General features: G+C 36.8%; 1 protein-coding gene across 4 annotated transcripts in view; it reads right to left on the reverse strand.

The window, feature by feature from the left end:
* STAM2 (signal transducing adaptor molecule 2) overlaps positions 1-21,275 on the reverse strand; it is a 51,730-nt gene that overhangs the window by 19,026 nt on the left and 11,429 nt on the right. For 3 of the 4 annotated variants that reach the window (XR_004288683.1, XM_032355574.1, XM_032355572.1), the window contains exons 2-7: positions 13,426-13,510; positions 10,587-10,662; positions 10,374-10,472; positions 9,296-9,442; positions 7,513-7,582; positions 6,733-6,919 (exon numbers count right to left, since the gene is read on the reverse strand). Coding sequence is in view for 3 of the 4 variants with exons in the window: in XM_032355574.1 (XP_032211465.1) it covers positions 6,733-6,919; positions 7,513-7,582; positions 9,296-9,442; positions 10,374-10,472; positions 10,587-10,662; positions 13,426-13,510 (664 nt within the window). In the remaining variant the exon portion in view is untranslated. The remainder of the gene's footprint in view (positions 1-6,732; positions 6,920-7,512; positions 7,583-9,295; positions 9,443-10,373; positions 10,473-10,586; positions 10,663-13,425; positions 13,511-21,275) is intronic. The other variant, XM_032355575.1, reaches the window with a different exon arrangement.

The following is a 21,275-nucleotide window of genomic DNA, read 5'->3' on the forward strand; positions in this document are numbered from 1 at the left end:
CAGGGAGGGGCAGAAGGAGAGGGAGAGAGAATCTCAAGCAGACTCTGAGCTGAGCATGGACAGAACTCGATCTCACAATCCTGAGATCATGACCTGAGCAGAATCCAAGAGCTGGAAGCTTAATCCAGGCACCCCACTCCACTCTTTAATCCATTTGGAATGAAACCATATGTACTATGTGAAACTGAGTCAGTTTTATTTGTACTCTACAAAGAGCCATTCATCCCCCAAATTTATTGCATAGTACATCGTTTTTTGTACTGATTTATGATATCCTATCTTTCAAACAGCAGGCTGCTATCTGTTCATGAGCAGATGGATCTGGATTCCATTCTGTTGAACTATCTATATATTTATTTACTACAGCTTATTAATATGCCTTGATACTTGGCAGGGAAAGTACCCTACTTTCGTATTTCCATATTAATGTTAAAATTAAAACATGTTCAAGGTCTCTGAAAAAAGTCCTATTGGGATTTGAATTAGAAATGCACTGGGGCACCTGGGTGGCTCAGTGGGTTAAAGCCTCTGCCTTCAGCTCAGGTCATGATCCCAGGGTCCTGGGATTGAGCCCTACATCGGGCTCTCTGCTCTGCAGGGAGCCTGCTTCCTCCTCTCTCTCTCTCTCTGCCTGCCTCTCTGCCTACTTGTGATCTCTGTCTGTCAAATAAATAAATAAAATCTTAAAAAAAAAAAAAAAAAAGAAATGCACTGAATTTATGTCTTAATATGGGGAAAATGAAATCTTTACAACATTAAAGTTTTCTTTACCCTGAATATGTGTTTCTCTCCATTTATATTTAATATGTCATAGGGGTGCCTGGGTGACACAGTCGGTTGAACCTCTGACTCAGTTTCAGCTCAGGTCATGATCTCAGGGTCCCAGGATCAAGCCTCGAAATGGGCTCTGCACTCAGCACAGACTCTGCTTGGGATTTTCTTTCTCTTTCCCTCCGCCTCTCCAACTCATGCTCTCTCTCTCTTTCAAAAAAATAAATCTTAAAAAAAAAAAAAAAGAAGTTGTATTTCTTCATATCTTTCAAGGAATTTTTTAACTTTCTCCATAAAGTCCTCACATTTCTTTATTAGATTTAGCCCTAGATCATTTATAATTTTTATTGCTATTGAGAATAGCAATTTTTTTCTATTACATTTTCTAAATAGCTGCGATTAAAGTACCCACTGATTTTTGTTATGTTGAGCTTATATCCAACAACCCTGATGAACTCTTACTAATTTTAATAATTTGTCCACTGATTTCCTTGAACTTTCTATATGAACAATCACAGAATGTAGAAATGATAATTTTGTCTATTCCTCTCCAAAAATTTGACTTACTGAGTAGACATTCCTAAAAATGAAACTTGAGGATGATTTAACTCCTACGACTCTGAAATACCATTTCATTTAAAAAGTACCACAAAGATGTGAGCTATATATCACCCAAATTCTTAAAATGAGAAAATAATTGATGTACTGACAATTCTAATATATAGATGTCTAATACCTTATCTATCATGTCTGCTGATGTCTATACAAAATGAGGAATTCTCTTACATGCTTTTTAAATTAAGCATCCCATTTTATTTATTTATTTATTTTTTAAAGAGAATCTTTTTTTTTTTTAAGATTTTATTCATTTATCAGAGAGAGAGCGGGAGAGAGCGAGCACAGGCAGACAGAATGGCAGGCAGAGGCAGAGGGAGAAGCAGGCTCCCTGCTGAGCAAGGAGCCTGATGTGGGACTCGATCCCAGGACGCTGGGATCATGACCTGAGCCGAAGGCAGCTGCTTAACCAACTGAGCCACCCAGGCGTCCCTAAGCATCCCATTTTAAAAAGGACAGTTGAACTCAGAGAAAATTTTATATAAAACCAGAAAAGCCAAACCTGTGAAATGGACATGTGGATTTTATTTGAACCTATCGACAATTTTATGTGTAGCCTTCTCTAGTGGTCCTACTAATGTAGGATCATTTCCCTCCCAACCACTACTACAAACTCTCTAATGAAGCATAAAAGTAGGCAAAACCACCAAAGGCTGTTCTAGCCCTAATTCAGCTCTAATCAACCTAGCCCTAATTCAGCTCTATATTCCCCCCACTGACAATCTGTTCATTCTTTGGAATGTTAATGACACAAAATACCGTTCAATTTTAAACTTTTAAATCAAGTAATTCAGCACTATGTTTTACATAAATTATTTGATAATTATATGCAGCATTTACACTTAGAGCTTTTTATATTAAGAAAAAAAATCACAGCTGAGTGAAAAAGGATAAAGACAGAAACTTTACTATCAATTAATTGATTATACACCAAACATTTCATGAAAACCTACCAAAGAGGGACAAGTAACATCAGGTTAAGCACTGAAGTTACAAAGCTAATGGAGAGAGTTTCTGCCTTCAAGAATGAAAATCTAGTGCAGTATTTTTCAACCCTCCTGTTACTAAGAACATGTAACCTTGCTTTACCTTCTGGGATTTGTTTTCTCCTTCCCCCTTCCTCCCACCCAAGGAAGTACCGACCCTCTTCAGAATCATGTAGCCGGAGAGACATGTAGAGATGTGATTACAGTACAGAATGAGCAATGCTATTATGTTCAGGGAGCTATAGTAGCACATAAAAAGAATTCCTGACTACTGGAAACTAGTAACAGAGAGTAAAGGCTTCTCAGAAGACGTGAAATCTACATGGGTTTTGGATTAAACAGGCATTTGCCAGGAAACAAAGGAGATTAGGGCTTTGGAAATATAAATGACATCTGCCCTGTTGCCATCATAAATAAACAAGAAAATTAAAATATAAACAGAAAACTTTGTACACTAAAAATAAACTAAGTTATCCTGGCTCATTTCAGGTCTCAAAATAAATGAAAACCTGAGTCTCCCCATTAGGCCATTAACTTCTCAAATAAAACAACTTATTTGCTGACTTTTGTTTTTTAAGAAGATTTATTTATCTAAGGGGGGGCGGAGAATCCCAGGTAGACTCCCCACTAAGTGTGGAACCTGACATGGGACTCAATACCATGACCCATGAGATCATGACCTGAGTCGAAATCATGAACTGTATGCTCAACCGACTGAGTCACCCAGGTGCCCCTTTGCTGACTTTTATAATGACAATGGCTAAAGATAACTGATGCCTTTTTTACGGATATGATGATCATGTGAAAAAAACCACAAACACACAAATAGTAAATGTGGAAATCTTGGTAATCTTGTGTGGGGGGGAGTCATTTCCTTATAATACCTATTATTTAATTTAGGCAACCAATCCTATTTGATTATTTGGAAGAGCACATAAAGAACAAATAAGAAGTGGTGAGATAAAGGTAAAAATGTGGAAAGTGAAAAGATTTTCTTTTGGTATCTTCTCCTTTTTAAAGATTTTATTTATTTATTTGACAGAGAGAGATCACAGCTAGGCAGAGAGGCAGACAGACAGAGAGGAGGAAGCAGGCTCCCCGCTAAGCAGAGAGCCCAATACAGGGCTCGATCCCAGAACTCCAGGACCATGACCCGAGCCGAAGGCAGAGGCCCCAACCCACCAAGCCACCCAGGCACCCCTTTTTGGTATCTCCTGTAAATAAGAGATGCGTCCCTCTTCTATTAGCTGTTTCTTAAGTTGAAGTCCAAGAATGATGTATCTTCCAGGGACTTTAAGTTCTATATATGAAAATTTTCATTTGTGCTTTCATTTCCACAGCAATATGAAAACAATGAATAGGATCATCGAGACGAACCTCCTTTTAACCGAAGACTACCATTTAATGTTAGGATCCCAGTTTGCATTTGTGCTTAAAAATCTTGCCAGTGATAATCCATCACCTAGAATGACAACATTTAACCTATAGGTGTTAATAAACATGTCTATAGCAACTTTAAGATTGGGGTATTCTATCATTAAAATGACAGCAATCAACCTACATATTCTAGTATATTCATGTTGAATTCTCTTAGAAGTTATAAAGAAAAAGATTCTCTTTTGCAGTGTTAAGTCTCAACTGAAAATAGTTTTGTAAGAGTCTAAGTTGTGCTTCAACACATGTGAAAAGACACATGCAGCCCAGCAACATAACCCTTCCCTCACTGCAAGCCTACAGACTGCAGTAAGAGTGTAACGCCTCGTGAACATCCAGTGATGTCAAGGGATATGGCCTGTATGAAAGACTCACAACAGGCACAAAAGAAAAAGAGAACTGAGTTATCACAGCACAGGGTAGTACAGGCCTGCTGAAGATAAGTGATAAAGTACCTGTGTCATTACTCAGTACTCTACCTTGTAAGTAGCAATTTATTTTTTAAAGACTTATTTATTTCAAAGAGACAGAGTGCATGCGTGAGAGGGAACAAGCACGCACATGAGTGGGAGAGACAGAGGGAGAGGAAGAGAGAATCTGAAGCAGACTCCGACAGAGCAGAGCCTGACATGGGGCTGGACCTCATGACCCTGAGATCACAACCTGTGCTGAAATCAAGAATCAGATGCTCAACCAACTGCACCACCCAGGTGCCCCAAACAGCAATTTATTTTAGAATATTTTCTCACTAAATGAAACACTCAAAATTTGAATCTTAGGGCAAAAACTACTCGTATTGTAGTTTATTCTCTATTTATTTTATATATTTAATTTCTAGTTATATAGTAGTACCTGAAATATAAATCTACGTTCTTTTGTAAATATTCCAACTAAAACACACGCTAAAAAGCCTGACCTTTCAGACTGTGTTCAGAGCCCACACTACTTCTGCACCTTAATATTTATTTACTTTCATTCAGGGATCATGTGTTCCACTCCAAATGATTATTTAAAAAGAAAAAAAAATTAAAGAAGAAAAATGATTACTTTCTTGACTGCCTAGGAGACCTTCTTTTTCCTATTCTTGATTTCTTGCAAAATTTTTCCTATCCTGTCAAAACCAACGTTCACCTGAAATGAACCCTCTGGTTAAGCCTTCTTTCCCAGATGCTTGTACCTGGTACAAAGCTGTTCTCTTCTGGACCCCAACATTACCTCTTTCATGGCATTCGCAATCTGCATTTCATACAAATATCAATAGAGGTTTTAACTCCCATTAGTCTAGATTTTAAAAGGCAGAACTGTGTCTTCATTCAATTTTTATATAAATAGAGCCTATTACATAACATATTCTCAGTAACTATTTACTGTGTGAAAGTAAAACCATTTTGTATATCTACTCATTTAAAAATGCATTAGACTAGGGGCGCCTGGGTGGCTCAGTGGGTTAAGCCGCTGCCTTCGGCTCAGGTCATGATCTCAGGGTCCTGGGATCGAGTCCCGCATCGGGCTCTCTGCTCAGCAGGGAGCCTGCTTCCTTCTCTCTCTCTCTCTCTCTCTGCCTGCCTCTCAGTGTACTTGTAATTTCTCTCAGTCAAATAAATAAATAAAATCTTTAAAAAAAAAAAAAATGCATTAGACTAATATATCCTTACTAAGTTATTTATAACAGACATCAAATGCATCTGCAATCTCTGTTCATAGCAATAGGCTGTTAGGTATCACCCTTGCTAAATTTCAGCAACTTCTTTTAAAAGCAAAGTAAAAAACAGAATTAGGCCCAATAGAGACAGATCTATCCTTTTTTAAAAGTTGAAGTGTAGGGGCGCCTGGGTGGCTCAGTGGGTTAAAGCCTCTGCCTTCGGCTCAGGTCATGATCCCAGGGTTCTGGGATCGAACCTCACATAGGGCTCTCTGCTCAGCAGGGAGCCTGCTTCCTCCTCTCTCTCTGCCTGCCTCTCTGCCTACTAGCAATCTCTGTCAAATAAATAAAATGTTTAAAAAAAAAATAAAAGTTGAAGTGTAGTTGACATACAATATTATATTAGCTTCAGATGTAAAACAGATCTATTCTTTTTTTTTTTTTTTAAAGATTTTATTTATTTATTTGACAGACAGAGATCACAGGTAGGCAGAGAGGGAGGCAGGCAGAGAAAGAGAGGAGGAAGCAGGCTCCCCGCTGAGGAGAGAGCCTGATGTGGGGCTTGATCCCAGGACCCTGGGATTATGACCCGAGCTGAAGGCAGAGGCTTTAACCCACTGAGCCACCCAGGAGCCCCCCAGATCTATTCTTTACTCTAACTTTAAATGATAGAGAAATTGTGAGGGAGAGTATAGTAGCGTTAAGAATTGGGGAAGAACTGAGCATAGCTTTTGGTTGCTTTTATCAGATAATATAGTTGGGGCACCTGGGTAGCTCAGTCAAGTTAAGCATCCAGCTCTTGGTTTCAGCTCATGTCATGATCCCCGGGGTTGTGAACTCAAGCCCGGCATCAGGGTTTGAGCTGGGCATGGAGTTTGCTTGAGATTTTCACATGCTCTCCTCCCTCTGCCCCTCTTCTCTCTCCTGCACTTAAGGAAAAAAAAAAGGGTAATATGGGTGTATTTCTTCCTAAAGTTGTTTTCTTTGCCAGTAATTTTGATATACACAACTCCCAATGTAAAGGGATTCAGATGACTGAATATTTATGCTTCACAACTATGATAAGCAACAATATTATTTAATACACCTTTTATCTAAGATATAAAACAATAAAGAACGCATATTACCTAGTCTAACTTCTATTTTAGAAAAAAAAATTAAGGTATGAAAAGGCTCTATTATGATTTAGATACACCAAAGTCAAAGACCTGAATATCCAGGATTCTAAAGAATATTATACTTAATAACTTCAAAATATTCCAGAAATAAAGATACAAAACTTACCTGTCATCCAAAACAATAATAATTTCACCATGTTTAAAGGTGAGTTCATTGTCCTCAACGGCTTCAAAATCATATAAGGCTCTTACTTTCCTTGCAACTTTAGTATTTGACTGAATTTCTGCAGAGGGATATAAGGATTTTGTTTCTGCATGCTGCTGCTTCTGCTCTTGCAATGATAATTCAATAGCTAATTTGAAAAATTGAAATGTAAAAAACAAGAGAGCCAGAATTAATTCTGATTTTTTAAAGTTTAAAAAGAAATGTTTAATAATGTAATACTTAATAAGAATAAATGAAGTTAATATTTTATTTGTCCAATTAAATTCTACACAGTTAACTTTCTTGGAATGTGGGAGGACAGGGCAGAAAATCATGACATTTTTTAAAATAAAGTTTTTGCTCATTCCATATTATCACAGTCTGTCATATACAGCAGCTATTATTTTTATAGCAAACAGATTGTGACATTATAATATGGGTAGCTTTCCATATAGGACAAGCCGTGAACATATTTCTGTGCTTGACTCATAACTTTGGCATTAAAGAAAAGGTGAAATGAAATCTCTCCAAAGGTAGGACATTAAATACATATTACTGACAGGGATTATGAATTAAATCAATCTTTTATCATATTGATTGTTTTCCTTACTTTTCAGACCCTACTAGATTTGAGGTAAAATACTAAAAGTATACCCAGTTTGATTATAATTTTTATTTAAATAAATTGTTCTAGCAAGGATGTTTTAAGCAACACTAAATTATACATGCTTGAGCATTTACCTTTAGCTATGTCTTCATCTTCTTTGTTTTTGTTCGATGATGTACCATTCTTGGCAGCAGCTGAGACAGTCTGTAATGTATGAGTAAAATGAACACAGCCACCGTTTCAAAGAAAACACAAGCTCTATAATTACTCATACATGTTAATTTTTAAAAAACTGATGAGTTTCTTTTAAAAGTGAAGTTCTTTGTAAAAATTTTAAGTAGCAGTTTTCAAATACTAAAATAAAACATTGGAGTTCTCAAGAAAACACTATAAACTCACAAAAGGCATGGACTGGCTTACATTTTGCCTCCATCTTAATATCTAACACAGAACATGTCATAGAGAAAGTACTTAAATATGAATCTCTCCTGACTGTACTTCCCTGATCTCAACTGCCCAAGGTCTTTTATTCAGGGAGGGGCATCAAGCTCCATGAGAAGCAGCAGCAAGAAACCATGATAATTACTGAAGAGAGATGGTGGACAGAGACAACAGGTGCAGTTCTAGGAATACATGTTAAGCTGTTATTTAATACTCATTGTACTTGAACCATGGTGCTTCTCTGGGCACAGCAGAGGACTTAGGAAGGTCACGCTTAAATTTAAAGGCACGGAAGAGGAGCACCTGGGTGGGTCAGTTGGTTAAGTGTCTGTCTTCCACTCAGGTCATGATCCCAGACTCCTGGGATCAAGCCCTGCGTTGGGCTCCCTGCTCAGTGGGAAGTCTGCTTTTCCATCTCCCCCAGCTCCTCTGTGCGCGCTCTCTCTCTCTCAAATAGATAAAATCTTTAAAAATAAATAAATAAATAAATAAAGGCATGGAAGACAAAGATGTCCAGGATTCTGAACCATCAACCAGTTCTTTAGACATAGGTTTTTGACATGCAGAACACAGAGCAGAAAAATGCTTGCTTTCATAACATGTAAGATTTTTGTCCCCAAATGCCCCCTTGAATCCGTTCTGGTCAACTCTAAAGATCTGTTTAGTCTACAGTCTAAATTAAAATAAAATATACAGTACTCCTCCTCTTAGTTTCTTTCCCTAGCCCATATCCTAATATTAAGTGGAAGGCAAGAGGCACTGAAGCAAACTCAAGATAGTGTTCTTCTCTAATACTTAAATAGCCCACTCTGTGACTCATTATCCCTACCTACACCCCTGTCCTACTAAAGCTTTTCCCTATCTCCTAAAATAAATTTCAAGTCTTATAGTTCCACTCATCTGTATGCGAACTGTTCACTCCAGGCAAATTCACTCTTCAACAAACAGGTCTTGAGCTTTCTCAATTCCATAAATTTGTCCACATCATTCCTTCCCTAATAGGACCTCTTCCCTCCTATCTACTGAAATGCATTCCATCTAAAAATTCTACCTCTTTACCATCCCAGTCTGTATTAACCTCTCTCTTCTCACATCTAGTCTTTGCTACCCCTCCCTCATCTGTATGTGTCACTTACAATTTATTTTTCACATGTATATAGCTACCCTCCAAATTTACTATAAATTTCTTAAACATAAGGGCTCCCTCATACATCTATGCCTTTTGCATGACTCTAGACTTAAAGCAGCATTAAACAGATTATTTATGGCTGATTCAATTCTCAAAGTTCTGATATATAGAAGACACAATCACTCAACAATTAGAACACCTACTAAATGTAAGGCACTATCTCAGACAGGCACCTGGAGAGTACAGGTGGGAAAGGATGATTAAGACAGACCTTGCCTAGCTTTTATATAAAATATATACCTTCAAAATAGTGTAAGGTCAATCATGTATTTAAATGAATCTCTTACCTGAGAACCTGCTGGAGGAAAAGTAATTCCTTCTTCTTTCATAGATTTAATAGTTGCAGATATCAGACTAAACTGAGGATCCTTCTGAAATTCTTCTGACCACTCTACCATCAAAGACTTCAGTTTTTCACATACTTTAGGATGAGCCTTTTAAAGGCAATGCAAAGAAAGAAATACAACCGTGGTTAAGGTAGTGGTTAAAGTAAGTACTTGAATTATTTAACAGATTATTACCACCAAAATTCTCTTTAATTGTATATACATCAACTAAAGTTCAGCAAACCCTAGCCTAGATGAGCACTTCATAAATACCTATTTTCATTTTAAGATAGAGTTGTTTCTTATAAAATTACCCTTTTAAACATCAATTCCTAACTTTCACTACAATGATGATCTTTTATACTCAGAAGTTATTTCTTCTATTTTTTAAAAATATGCTCAATATTAGATTAAGTTTTTGTATCAATTAAACTAAAATTTCTGGATTTTTGCCACTAATAGCAAAAGAAGCTTCAGAGTTTCTGTCCCAAAGAAATCAGCACCAGAAACTCTATTGTGAAGACCTCCCCTCAACCCAGTTCTAAAATAAAGGTCCTCTTTTCCTTGCCATTAGTAGTTGGTTTGGACTCTGAAGTTCAAGAAACCTGGATCTGAACTTTAGCTGTGCCATTTACTAGCTGCATGACCTGGGATAAGTTACTGAACTTATCTCTAAGCCTCAGCTTCTGCATTTATAAATCAGAAATGGTAAGAGAATCTAACCTCTAAGGATTATTAAGAGCATTAAACAAGACGGTATATGTAGAATTTTAAAAGCAGTGACTGCTTACTAACTCTAAATAAAGATTAGCTACTATCACTGGTATATATGCTTTTCGAAGGAAAACAGTTTTTGGTGCTATGAATGAAAATACCAAATTTTAGAACAGGAAATTTATTTCATTTCAAACTTAGCTAAAAGTGATTTCATTCATAATACAACTTCATTAATGCTATATATTATAGTTAAAATGATTAAAATGACAGACAGTAAATGTACTTTTTAATGACTTAAATTTCTTCTCTTTTTAAAATTTACCTTATTTTTTATCACAGCACGTACTTCTGTTGCAAAATCACGGGAACATACTTCTAAATGAAATATCTTTCCACAGTTTGCCACACAAGCCCCAAGAAGCTATTAATTAAAATAAAAATCAATATACAAATGTTGAGATATTATCTTACTTAACTTACTAAAATAAATACACATTTAAAATTTGGGTCAAATAATAACATGCCTTTTACTTACAGTTAATGCCTGCAGAGCAACATGAGGAACCTTATGATTTACTCTCTTCATTATGGCCTTTAAGCAATCTTTTGCTCTAAGGGAAAAAAAAAAAAAAAACCGAAGAATATTAAGTATTTATTCAGAATTTCAACTTAAACACTAAAAATATAAGGCATTCTATTACCAAATAACTTTAAACTTAAGAACAAAATCCTGCAAACTTCATATCATTAAAGGAATACATCTGTAAAATGATTCCACATATTTTGTTCATAGAACTATGGAACTCTTTAAAAAAAAAAAAAAAAAAAAAAAAGGAGGTGCTTGTTGCAAAGGTTGTATATTCCAAAATCAAGAGCCAAATAATTTCCCTTAAAGGAGAACACAGGCAGGGCGCCTGGGTAGCTCAGTGGGTTAAAGCCTCTGCCCTCGGCTCAGGTCAGGATCCCGGGGTCCTGGGATTAAGCCCCACACTTGGCGGGGAGCCTGCTTCCCCCTCTCTCTGCCTGCTTCTCTGCCTACTTGTGATCTCTGTCTGTCAAATAAATAAATAAAATCTTTAAAAAAGAGAGAGAGAGAGAGAACACAGGCAGCAACCTCTTTGACCTCAGAGGCAGCAACTTCTTGATAGACACATTGGTGGAGGCAACGGAAACAAAGGCAAAAATGAACAATTGGGGATCTCATCAAGATAAAAAGCTTTTGCAGAGCAAGGAAACAGTCAACAAAATTGAAACGCAGCCTACCAAATGGGAGAAGATATTTCCAAAAGTCTTAACAGATAAAGGGCTAATACCCAAAATCTATAAAGAACTTATTAAACTCAATACCCAAAAAACAAAAAAATCCAGAAATGGGCAGAAGACATGAACAAACATTACTCCAAAGAAGACCTACAAATGGCCAACAGACACATGAAAAAATGATCAACATCACTCGGCATGAGGGAAAGACAAACCAAAACCACAAAAAGATACCACCTTACAACAGTCAGAATCGCTAAAATTAACAAATCAGGAAACAACAGATGTTGGCAAGGATGTAGAGAAAGGGGAACTCTTTTACACGGTTGGTGGGAATGGAAACTGATGCAGCCACTCTGGAAAACAGTACAGATGTTCCTCAAAAAGCTGAAAGTAGAGCTACCCTGTGACTCAGCAAAATGTAGTAATCCAAAGAGACACCTGCACTCTAATATTTATAGCAGCAATGTCCACAATGGCCAAACTATGGAAAGAACCCAGATGTCCATCAACAGATGAATGGATAAAGAAGATGTGGTGTATATATATATATATATATAACGGAATACTACTCAGCCACCAAAAAATGAAAATTTTTTCATTTGCAATGACGTGGATGGAACTAGAGGGTAGTAAGCTAAGCGAAATAAATCAATCAGGGAAAGACAATTACCATATGATCTCACTCATATGTGGAATTTAAGAAACAAAATAGAGGATCATAGAGGAAGAGAGGAAATAATAAAACAAGCCAGAATCAGAGATACAAACCATAAGGGACTCTTTTTTTTTTTTTTAAGATTTTATTTGTTTATTTGACAGACAGAGATCACAAGTAGACAGAGAGGCAGGCAGAGAGAGAGAGAGAGGGAAGCAGGCTCCCTGCCAAGCAGAGAGCCCGATGCGGGACTCGATCCCAGGACCCTGAGATCATGACCCGAGCTGAAGGCAGCGGCTTAACCCACTGAGCCACCCAGGCGCCCCCATAAGGGACTCTTAATCATAGGAAACAAAAGGGTTGCTGGAGGGGCGCCTGGGTGGCTCAGTGGGTTAAAGCCCCTGCCTTCGGCTCAGGTCGTGATCTCAGGGTCCTGGGATCGAGCCCTGCATGGGGCTTTCTGCTCAGCAGGGAGCCTGCTTCCTCTCTCTCTCTATGCCTGCCTCTCTGCCTACTTGTGATCTCTGTCTGTCAAATAAATAAATAAAATCTTAAAAAAAAAAAAAAAGACAAGGAGTTTCCTTTAAAAAAAAAAAAGGGTTGCTGGAGGGGAAGCGGATGAAGGAATGGGGTAACTGGGTGATGGACACTGAGGAGGGCTCATGATTAATGAGCACTGGGTATTATGTAAGACAGATGAATCACGGACCTCTACCTCTAAAACTAATTAGTAATACCTTATATGTTAATTAATTGACTGTAAAAAAATTTTTTTTAGAAGAGTCAAATAATTTCCAAAATATCAACACAAAAAACTATGTCATATAAATTATCTTCTCGTTTCTTCAAGACAGGTTTAGTGTTCACAGATGGCAAATTCTTATCTTAAAAACATAACCCGCAAGATATATAGTCATAGTCTTCACAGGTGTAGTATAAACATGGATGAAGGCACCTTGAGAAGTTGTAACATTAAATGCTTTTACCAGTCTACTAAAGTATAATCAGTTCAGCTTAATTGCTGCATTCTCCCCCAAAAGAACCCTTTTTTATATTCACTTTTTCATAATGATGTTATTATATTTACCTACTCATTACTGAATGGCTTCTTCCGTCTATTATGTACTACATTATTATATTTATATACTTCATTATTAAAAGGCTCCCATACATGTCTAAGTCACAGGGGAATTCCCTAAATAACTAGTCTATTCATTGTTAACATGTGTCCACACCTCCATCAAAGCTTTAGATATCTTAGGTTTTCAGCTGAACTCTTTCCCCCTAGTTCTTTCAGGATAAGGCTTGTCTCATAAATCTGGCCACCAGGATCTCTTAACTTTCGTCCCCCAAAAGTAAATAGTAAAATTTCATTTTCCTTTCAAAGTTACACCAGAAAAAGAGACACAGGTTATTAAGCTCCTAGGCATGTGCTGGGCATTGCTGGGAATCTTACCCATTAGGAGTGCTTCCAACTTTGTCACATATGTCCATGATAAGACTCCAATCTTCTGTAGTGTTGTACTCATTTGTGGCTTTTTCTATAAAATATCAGCATACACAAAAATTAAGACATGTCGTATTTAACAGTAAAATACCAAGAAAGGAACAGTAGTTAAGAAGCCCTTTTCTTTTGCCAAATACAAAAGAACCATTGAAGAACTTCAGAAGACAGAGTACTTTTACTACTTTCAACTTTAAATTGTAGAACTATTATAATATGAATTAAATATTCTAAGGTACACCAATAAAATGTGTTCTAAATAGTTAAATAACACTAAATAAATTACAAATCATCCCTAATCCTATCAAATTCTAGTTTGGAATAAAGCCTTAATAATGTATCATCACTGGAACGCCTGGGTGGCTCAGTCAATTAAGTGTCTGACTCTTGATACCAGCTCAAGTCCTGATCTCAGGGCTGTGAGTTTAACCCTGTGTTGAACTTAAAAAAATAAAAAATAAATAAAAAATAAAATAAAATAAAAATATATCATCGTATAAGGAAATATGGATTAGACTGTTCACAAAAGCATTGCTTTTGAAGGCAAAAAAGGAAAATGGATTAATAAAATACAGTAAATTCATACAGTGTAATATGAAAAGAGTTATACAGAACTAAATGTACAAAAATATATAAATCGCAAAATACAGTGATTTGGCTTATACTGAATTTAAAAAGTTAACAGGAGAATATAAAACAATCACATAAACTTGCTAAATAGCTTTACTGATATAATTCACATCCCAATCCAATTCACCCATTTAAAGTGTACCATTTCCTCAATTCACCCATTTAAAGTGTACAATTTCATTTTTTTTTAGCTTATTCACAGACTTGTACAACTACCACCATTATCTAATTCTAGAACATTTCATCACCCTAAAAAGAAATCCATACCCACTGGCAGTTACAGCCCAATGTCCCCCCATAACCCTTTCCCTAGACAAACATGAATCTGCTTTTCATTTCTATAAATTTGCCTAATCTGGAATTCTCATATAGAGAGAATCATAGAATATATGGCTTTTTGGGACTAGCTTCTTTTATCTAGCAGAATGTTTTCAAGTTCATCCACACGCATGTATCAGTACTTCAGTTAATTTTACCGCTGAATATTATTGTAGATACATCTCATTTTATTTATCCATTCACCAGCTGAACATTTGGTTGTTGTTTGGTTTTATTTCGTTTTTTAACTTTTTGGCTAATATGAATAATCCAATGCTGCTATGAACATTTGTGTACAAGTTTTGTATGGTACACACTTCTTTCTTTGGTATATATCTAACTAAGAAAAATGCTGAGATGTGTGGTAATTCTATGCTTAATTTTTTCAGGAACTGACAAACAGTTTTCTAAAGCAGCTGTTCCATTTTACATTCTCACTCTATATTAATGTTTCATATTAAGTTTGAAAATACTTAAAAATACCCAATATTCATGACACTTTTATAGGTAGTAGAAATAATAATATATGCATAATAATGGTAAACATCAAACTGGAGGTAGGATGGAGGTATACAGGGACTTACTTGTATTTATAAAAAGTTTTGTTTTATTATGTTGGGCATGGAATACCTAGAGATTACTTTATTCTCAGCATGCTTTTGTGGTCTGAAATATTTCCTAACTGAAATAAAAACTAAAAAGTAAATTTTTTAAAAAGCATGATGAGACTATAATGACTAAATTATGTTGCATTTTTCCTCTCCCTTTTTTTTTTTTTAAGATTTTATTTATTTGTCAGAGAGAGAACAAGCACAAGCAGGGGGAGTGACAGGCAGAGGGAGAAGCAGGCTCTCCGCCTGCTGAGCAGGGAGTCCAATGCAGGACTCAATTCCACAACTCTGGCATCATGACCTGGGCTGACAGCAGACACTTAACTAACTGAGCCACCCAGATGTCCCTACTCTACTAACTTTTATAAAATTCTGAAGTCAAGAAATACTTTTTTTTTTAACCACTTTAGAAACACTGTTTAATCTTTTTCCTTTTTAATAAATTTATAATTTCAAATATAGCCAAATCTGAGTATTATATTCATATAAGCCTATCACACTGAGAAGCAGGAAGGATGGTAGAAATTTAGAGCTATTCCTTTTTTAAAAGCAAGGAATAATAAAAGAAGCCACAAAATAAAAAGGCTTAGCAAACTTTGCAAGTAGGAAAGAGAAATACAGAATCCAGTTAACCTCCGTTAAATGCTAGAACTCGCTTTTAAAAATCATGCAAATTGCTTCAAACTATTAGTGGATGGAAAGCAATTATTGTGACATATGTGTTGAAATGACAAGCCAGAGATTTTAGAAAAGAAATATATTTTTGCCTACCATAAGTTCTAGACTCAAGCGCCATACTATGAGGTGGAAACATCTACTCAGGTCCAGCTTTTTCTCTTATACAAAGATGCCCAATTCTTCTACACGGAAGTCCAGACTATACTGTATATTTTACAGGTTTAAAATACTTAACTGCATCTTAATTACACATCTAATAAATTAACTGAATTCCAAAGCACCAACAAAAAAACTCCACTCCTAATTCTACCAACTGCTTTTGAAACTATAATGCTTATCTTTCCAGACTTTTTTCTACACATATATGGAAAACTACTAAAAATACATATAAAACCAAATAAAACAGAATCATATATGAGGTACCTCCAAAGAGAGCACCCAAAAGCTGCTAACTCCTTCTCTGCCAAAGTTATGAACAAACAAATAATAAAATATGACTGCTCTTACTAATAGAAGCAGTAGGTGTACTAGACAAATGGGCTTGCTGACAGTGAACTTCCAACACTTACAACTTCCACTTCCAACTTCCCGACATGCTTCAGCACTAGACAGGGGCTGACCTCTCCCTGCATAGGTAAGCCGCCCCTGCGCAGCTTACAAGATAGAGGAGAAGATGAAAATCACTCAACGGCTGTGGAAAGACGAGCTAGCTCCTTCATGTCAATGAAGTGCATCCGTAGGGCTAACTGCTCTCAAATTTACCAATCAGGTAAGTCATTACATCAAAAATGAAGTGATTTAAAGGAGCCAGAGCAGACTCAGGGTAACACTAACAGAATTTCTTTCTCAAGAAGAAAACCTCAGAGGTAGAGAAAAATTTCCCCCAATACTTGTCATCATCCTAGATGTATCACTTGCTAACCTGCATTTCCACTTACATAACCATCTATGTTCATAAATATACACCTATACCAATACTTTTTAATAACTGCCTGCTGTACCATTATATAGAGAGTAGCCACAAAGTACCTCTACAAGATAGTGTGAAGTTATCAATACACCGTGATTTTAAATCCCTCAGCCTCTCTGTTATACTCACTGGTATTATACATATTGATGCCCCCACAGAATAAACGTAACATAATTAAAAGAGGTCAGGATTTCATGCAGAGGCCCTTCTGCAGATGTTGCATAGCATAAATACTTTGTCTACTGAATGTCTCTGTCCCACCTCTCTTTCTCTCCTCAATGCCCAGAATGAACATAAGCTCCATGAAGGCAGGAATTTTTTGTTTTGTTTACTATTATTTCTCGTGCATAGACCTGTATCTGGACCACACAGGTACTCAGCAAACAGTGCTTTGATGAATAAATGAATGATGGTTCCTCCTCCATATCCTATTACCCTGGGCACAACGATGCCCCATGTAGTCCCACTAAAGTCTGTACAAAGTTTTGGACCAGCAAGGACTTCTGGACCAACAAGTTTACTAAGCAAACACCCAAACGGGCTACACAGGATCCAACTTCACTAGCAACATCATGTGGCAACAAAAGGCAATAGCACTAGAGGGCTTTATGAGGTTCCAATTCCCTGCTTGTTTACTGAAGAGGAAGGACGATACCTTTGGGACTCTCAACCAAGAGACAGACGTCGTCAGTCCGGGAGGCAATGTCTCAAGAGGGAAGCAAAGGGCTTCCTGTGCTGTGATATATAGGTAACTTTGATCTAGAGTCTGAAGAGCAATCCCCTGTATTACATATGACTTGCCAACTTGAGGCTCATCTTTTCTTTGCTTTGAAGTTCTTCCTGTTTTTGATAAGGTTTGGTTTTTGCTGTACAGATCTATCATCCTTTCTATAGTCTCATCTGGTACAGTATTCAGAACTACCTGAAGATTAAATATTCACCTACATTATCTTCTGTATATGTATTATTTCTCTTTTATAGGTAAATCTTTAGTCTCTCTGGAATTTCATTTGGCACATGGAATGAAGTAGGGACAGAAAAATATTTTTACTAATTATTTGTCAGTAGTTCCAGTTTTAAGAATCTATCATTTCCTCTTTGACCTCAGAACCCAGCATAATCATTTACCAAATTTTGTCAGAACACCATATGCATGAGTACAAAGAGTGGAGTCTGATTTTAGACCATCTAATAACCTATTACTGATAAAACTGAACTTTTAATGACTATTTTTTCGATTTCAGCCTGTGATACAATTAAATGTGAAACCTATTTAATACATACCAAAAACGCTTCCAACAATTTGAAAAACATCTAAACGATATTTTTTGCTTGATTTAATTTTTATAGAAAATGGAAAAATCCTGATTTGAATGCTCTATCCAGCATAGTTTATGCTCTACAAATACAGGATTTGCAATTACTCTTTTAAAAAAGTGTAAAATCTGAAGACTTTATAATGGCCTGCCAAAAAGGATTTTATTTTTCAAGCGAACTAAATAACAGTTAAATTATGTACTTAGGAGTATTTTAAATCCTGGAAAAAATTTTAAATATTATAATTAAGGAATCATTCTTGTACAGCATTGTCACTCTGCCCAGTGTTGGGGCCATACCTCACATTATGCTGTGTCAAATGCATAGAGGAGGGGGAGAGTTTAAAAAGCCCTCCTGGGGCCTAAATGCTTAATTTCCAGGGTCTGGTGGGTGTAAGTCATAACGTCTCATCACCAGGTTTTGATTACTGCATATAAAGAGATTCAATACACTGAAATATTTCACAAAGACTCTAACAATATCATATTCAATCCATCAATACCTATAAAGCACAAAAAGGCACCCCCTCTACACAGCGGATTATGTTCAGCATACAACTTCAAAAAGAATTCAAGTCTACCCATAAAACTTTTAATGAAATAGGCTCTACCAGTAATTTTTAAAAGTTAATTATATAAAAGAAAAATGCTCATAAGACATCTATAATTCTCCTCCTACTTTGGAAATAAAAAGTCATGACTGATCTGCTTCCAACTACAGCAGAGTATCTGCTACCAGTTTGTTATTCTACCAAAAACAAGTACAAAACAGGCCACAATATATGAGGCAACTGTGCTCAGGAAATGAATAACAGGTAGTGCAGGTCTGAGATCATTGAGGGAAGGGAAATATGAAGGCCCCATGATGGCCCAAGCTTTTGCTTGGGAACACTTTCCTGTCCCAACACAAGGGAAGCTAGCCCAAGCAGAGCAGCTGGGATAAAAAGACCGTATTTCTGAGCACCAAAGTTCTGGGATTTGACATGGGTCCTTGGTCAAGGGCGAGGTAGGCTACTTGAGTCTCTATGAAGTCTAGCAGAGATCATCACCTACTATGGAGCTGAAAGGTTTGGCAGTGCAGGAAGTCTTTGGAGTTCCTGCTTATTATGGACTGAACGGTTGTATCTCCACAAAATTCAGATATTCAAGACTCAACCTACAGTGTTGTTATATTTGGAGACTGAGCCTTTATCTAAAGGTTAAAAAGAGATCATAGGGATGGAACCCTGATTCAAGAGGATTAGTATCCTAATAAGAAGAGACAACATGGAGCACAGAGTGAAAAAGCAGCCATCCGCAACCCAAGGAAAGAGACATTTAATCAGACACCATCCCTGCTGGCACCTTGCTCCTGGACTTCCAGTCTCCACAACCATAAGAAGAAAAATTTGTTGTTGAATTCACCTAGTTCAAGGTTTTTTGTTATAGAAGCCCAAGTGAACTAATACTTCACCCAACTAGAGTACAGAGAACATTTCAGGCATTCAACTGAAACACAAAAAGTGAGTAAGGGTCCCTGTAATTTAGTTCAAGATCAAAATAGGCCTGCCTCACAAAGAAAACCAAACCTAGTGAAAACCTAAAAGATCCTCCCATAACAAAATTACCTAACAGAGGGGTGCCTGGGTGGCTCAGTGGGTTAAAGCCTCTGCCTTCGGCTCAGGTCATGATCCCAGGGTCCTGGGATCGAGCCCCACATTGGGCTCTCTGCTCGGCAGGGAGCCTGCTTCCTGCTCTCTCTGCCTACTTGTGATCTCTTTCTGTCCAATGAATAAATAAAATATTAAAACAAACAAACAAAAAAAAACAACAAAAAAAAAAGACAACATAATCTAGCCTCCTTAAAAAGAATCATATGAACAGCATAATATGAAAAATCACCAGTAAAAATATAAGTAATTGATAGAAAATAGCATACTTCAAATATCAGAATTAGCACACACACACAAAAAAGGTACTTTATAGCAGGTATTACCAAGAACTTAAAGCAAAAGACTATCATAATAAGTAAGTAGATGGTGAGTACTCAGCAGAGAAAAGGGAACTATAAAATTACAATTTCTAGAACTAAAAAGTCAGATTATCAACTAAAAAAATTCACTAGACGGGCTTAAAAACAGACCGGAGACTGGAGAAACAGTGAATGTAAAGAAAAATCAATAGCAATTCTCAAATTTGAAGAACAAAAAAATTTTAACTAGACAGTCTCAGTATAATACTAACTTTTTAAACTTGCTATGTAACAAATTACTACAAGTTAGTAGTTTTATTTTATTTTTTTTTATTTTTTTTTAAAGATTTTATTTATTTATCTGACAGAGAGAGATCACAAGTAGGCAGAGAGGCAGGCGGAGAGAGAGAGAGGAGGAAGCAGACTCCCTGCCGAGCAGAGAGCCCGATGTGGGACTCGATCCCAGGACCCTGAGATCATGACCTGAGCCGAAGGCAGCGGCTTAACCCACTGAGCCACCCAGGCACCCACAAATTAGTAGTTTTAAAACACCATCCATTATTACCTCATAGTCCTATAGTTAAAATCCAGGTATGCTTGGCTGGGTTCTATGCTCAGAGTATTGTAAGACTTCTTTATTGGGGGTTTGGTGTTACTTAACTAAAACATGATAACTAAATTCACATAAATTGGAACTATACAAAGAGAAGACTTTAAAGCAGAGTTTAAACCTTTCCTCAAATGTGCATGGAACTATCAAAACCTGGAAATAATCCAGGACAATATACACAGTATATTCTCTAAATACAATGTTTTTGGGGTGCCTGGGTGGCTCAGAGGGTTAAGCCTCTGCCTTCAGCTCAAGTCATGGTGTCAGAGTCCTGGGATTGAGCCCCGCATCAGGCTTTCTGCTCAGTGGGGAGCCTGCTTCCCCGCCTCTCTCTGCCTGCTTCTCTGCCTACTTGTGATCTCTCTCTCTCTCTCTCTCTCTGTCAAATAAATTAAAAAAAAAAATCTCTAAAAAAATACATACATACAATGTTTTGTTTTTAATTAGACCAAGTATAATACTCAACCAAACGGAAATTCACAGTCGGGACATATAAATAATTAAGATTATAACAGAGGGCAATATACAAATTTGTTGTAATTAGTATACAACATATAAGTACCTTTTCAATTTTTTTTTTTAAAGATTTCATTTATTTATTTGTAAGAGAGAAAGAGAGCACACATGTACACCCAAGCAGGGAAAGCAGCAGACAGAGGGAGAAACAGGCTCCCCACTGAACAAGAAGCCCCATGTGGGATTCAATCCCAGCACCCCG

Source organism: Mustela erminea, chromosome 8, assembly GCF_009829155.1.
Source record: "Mustela erminea isolate mMusErm1 chromosome 8, mMusErm1.Pri, whole genome shotgun sequence".
Classification (NCBI taxonomy): Eukaryota; Metazoa; Chordata; class Mammalia; order Carnivora; family Mustelidae; genus Mustela; species Mustela erminea.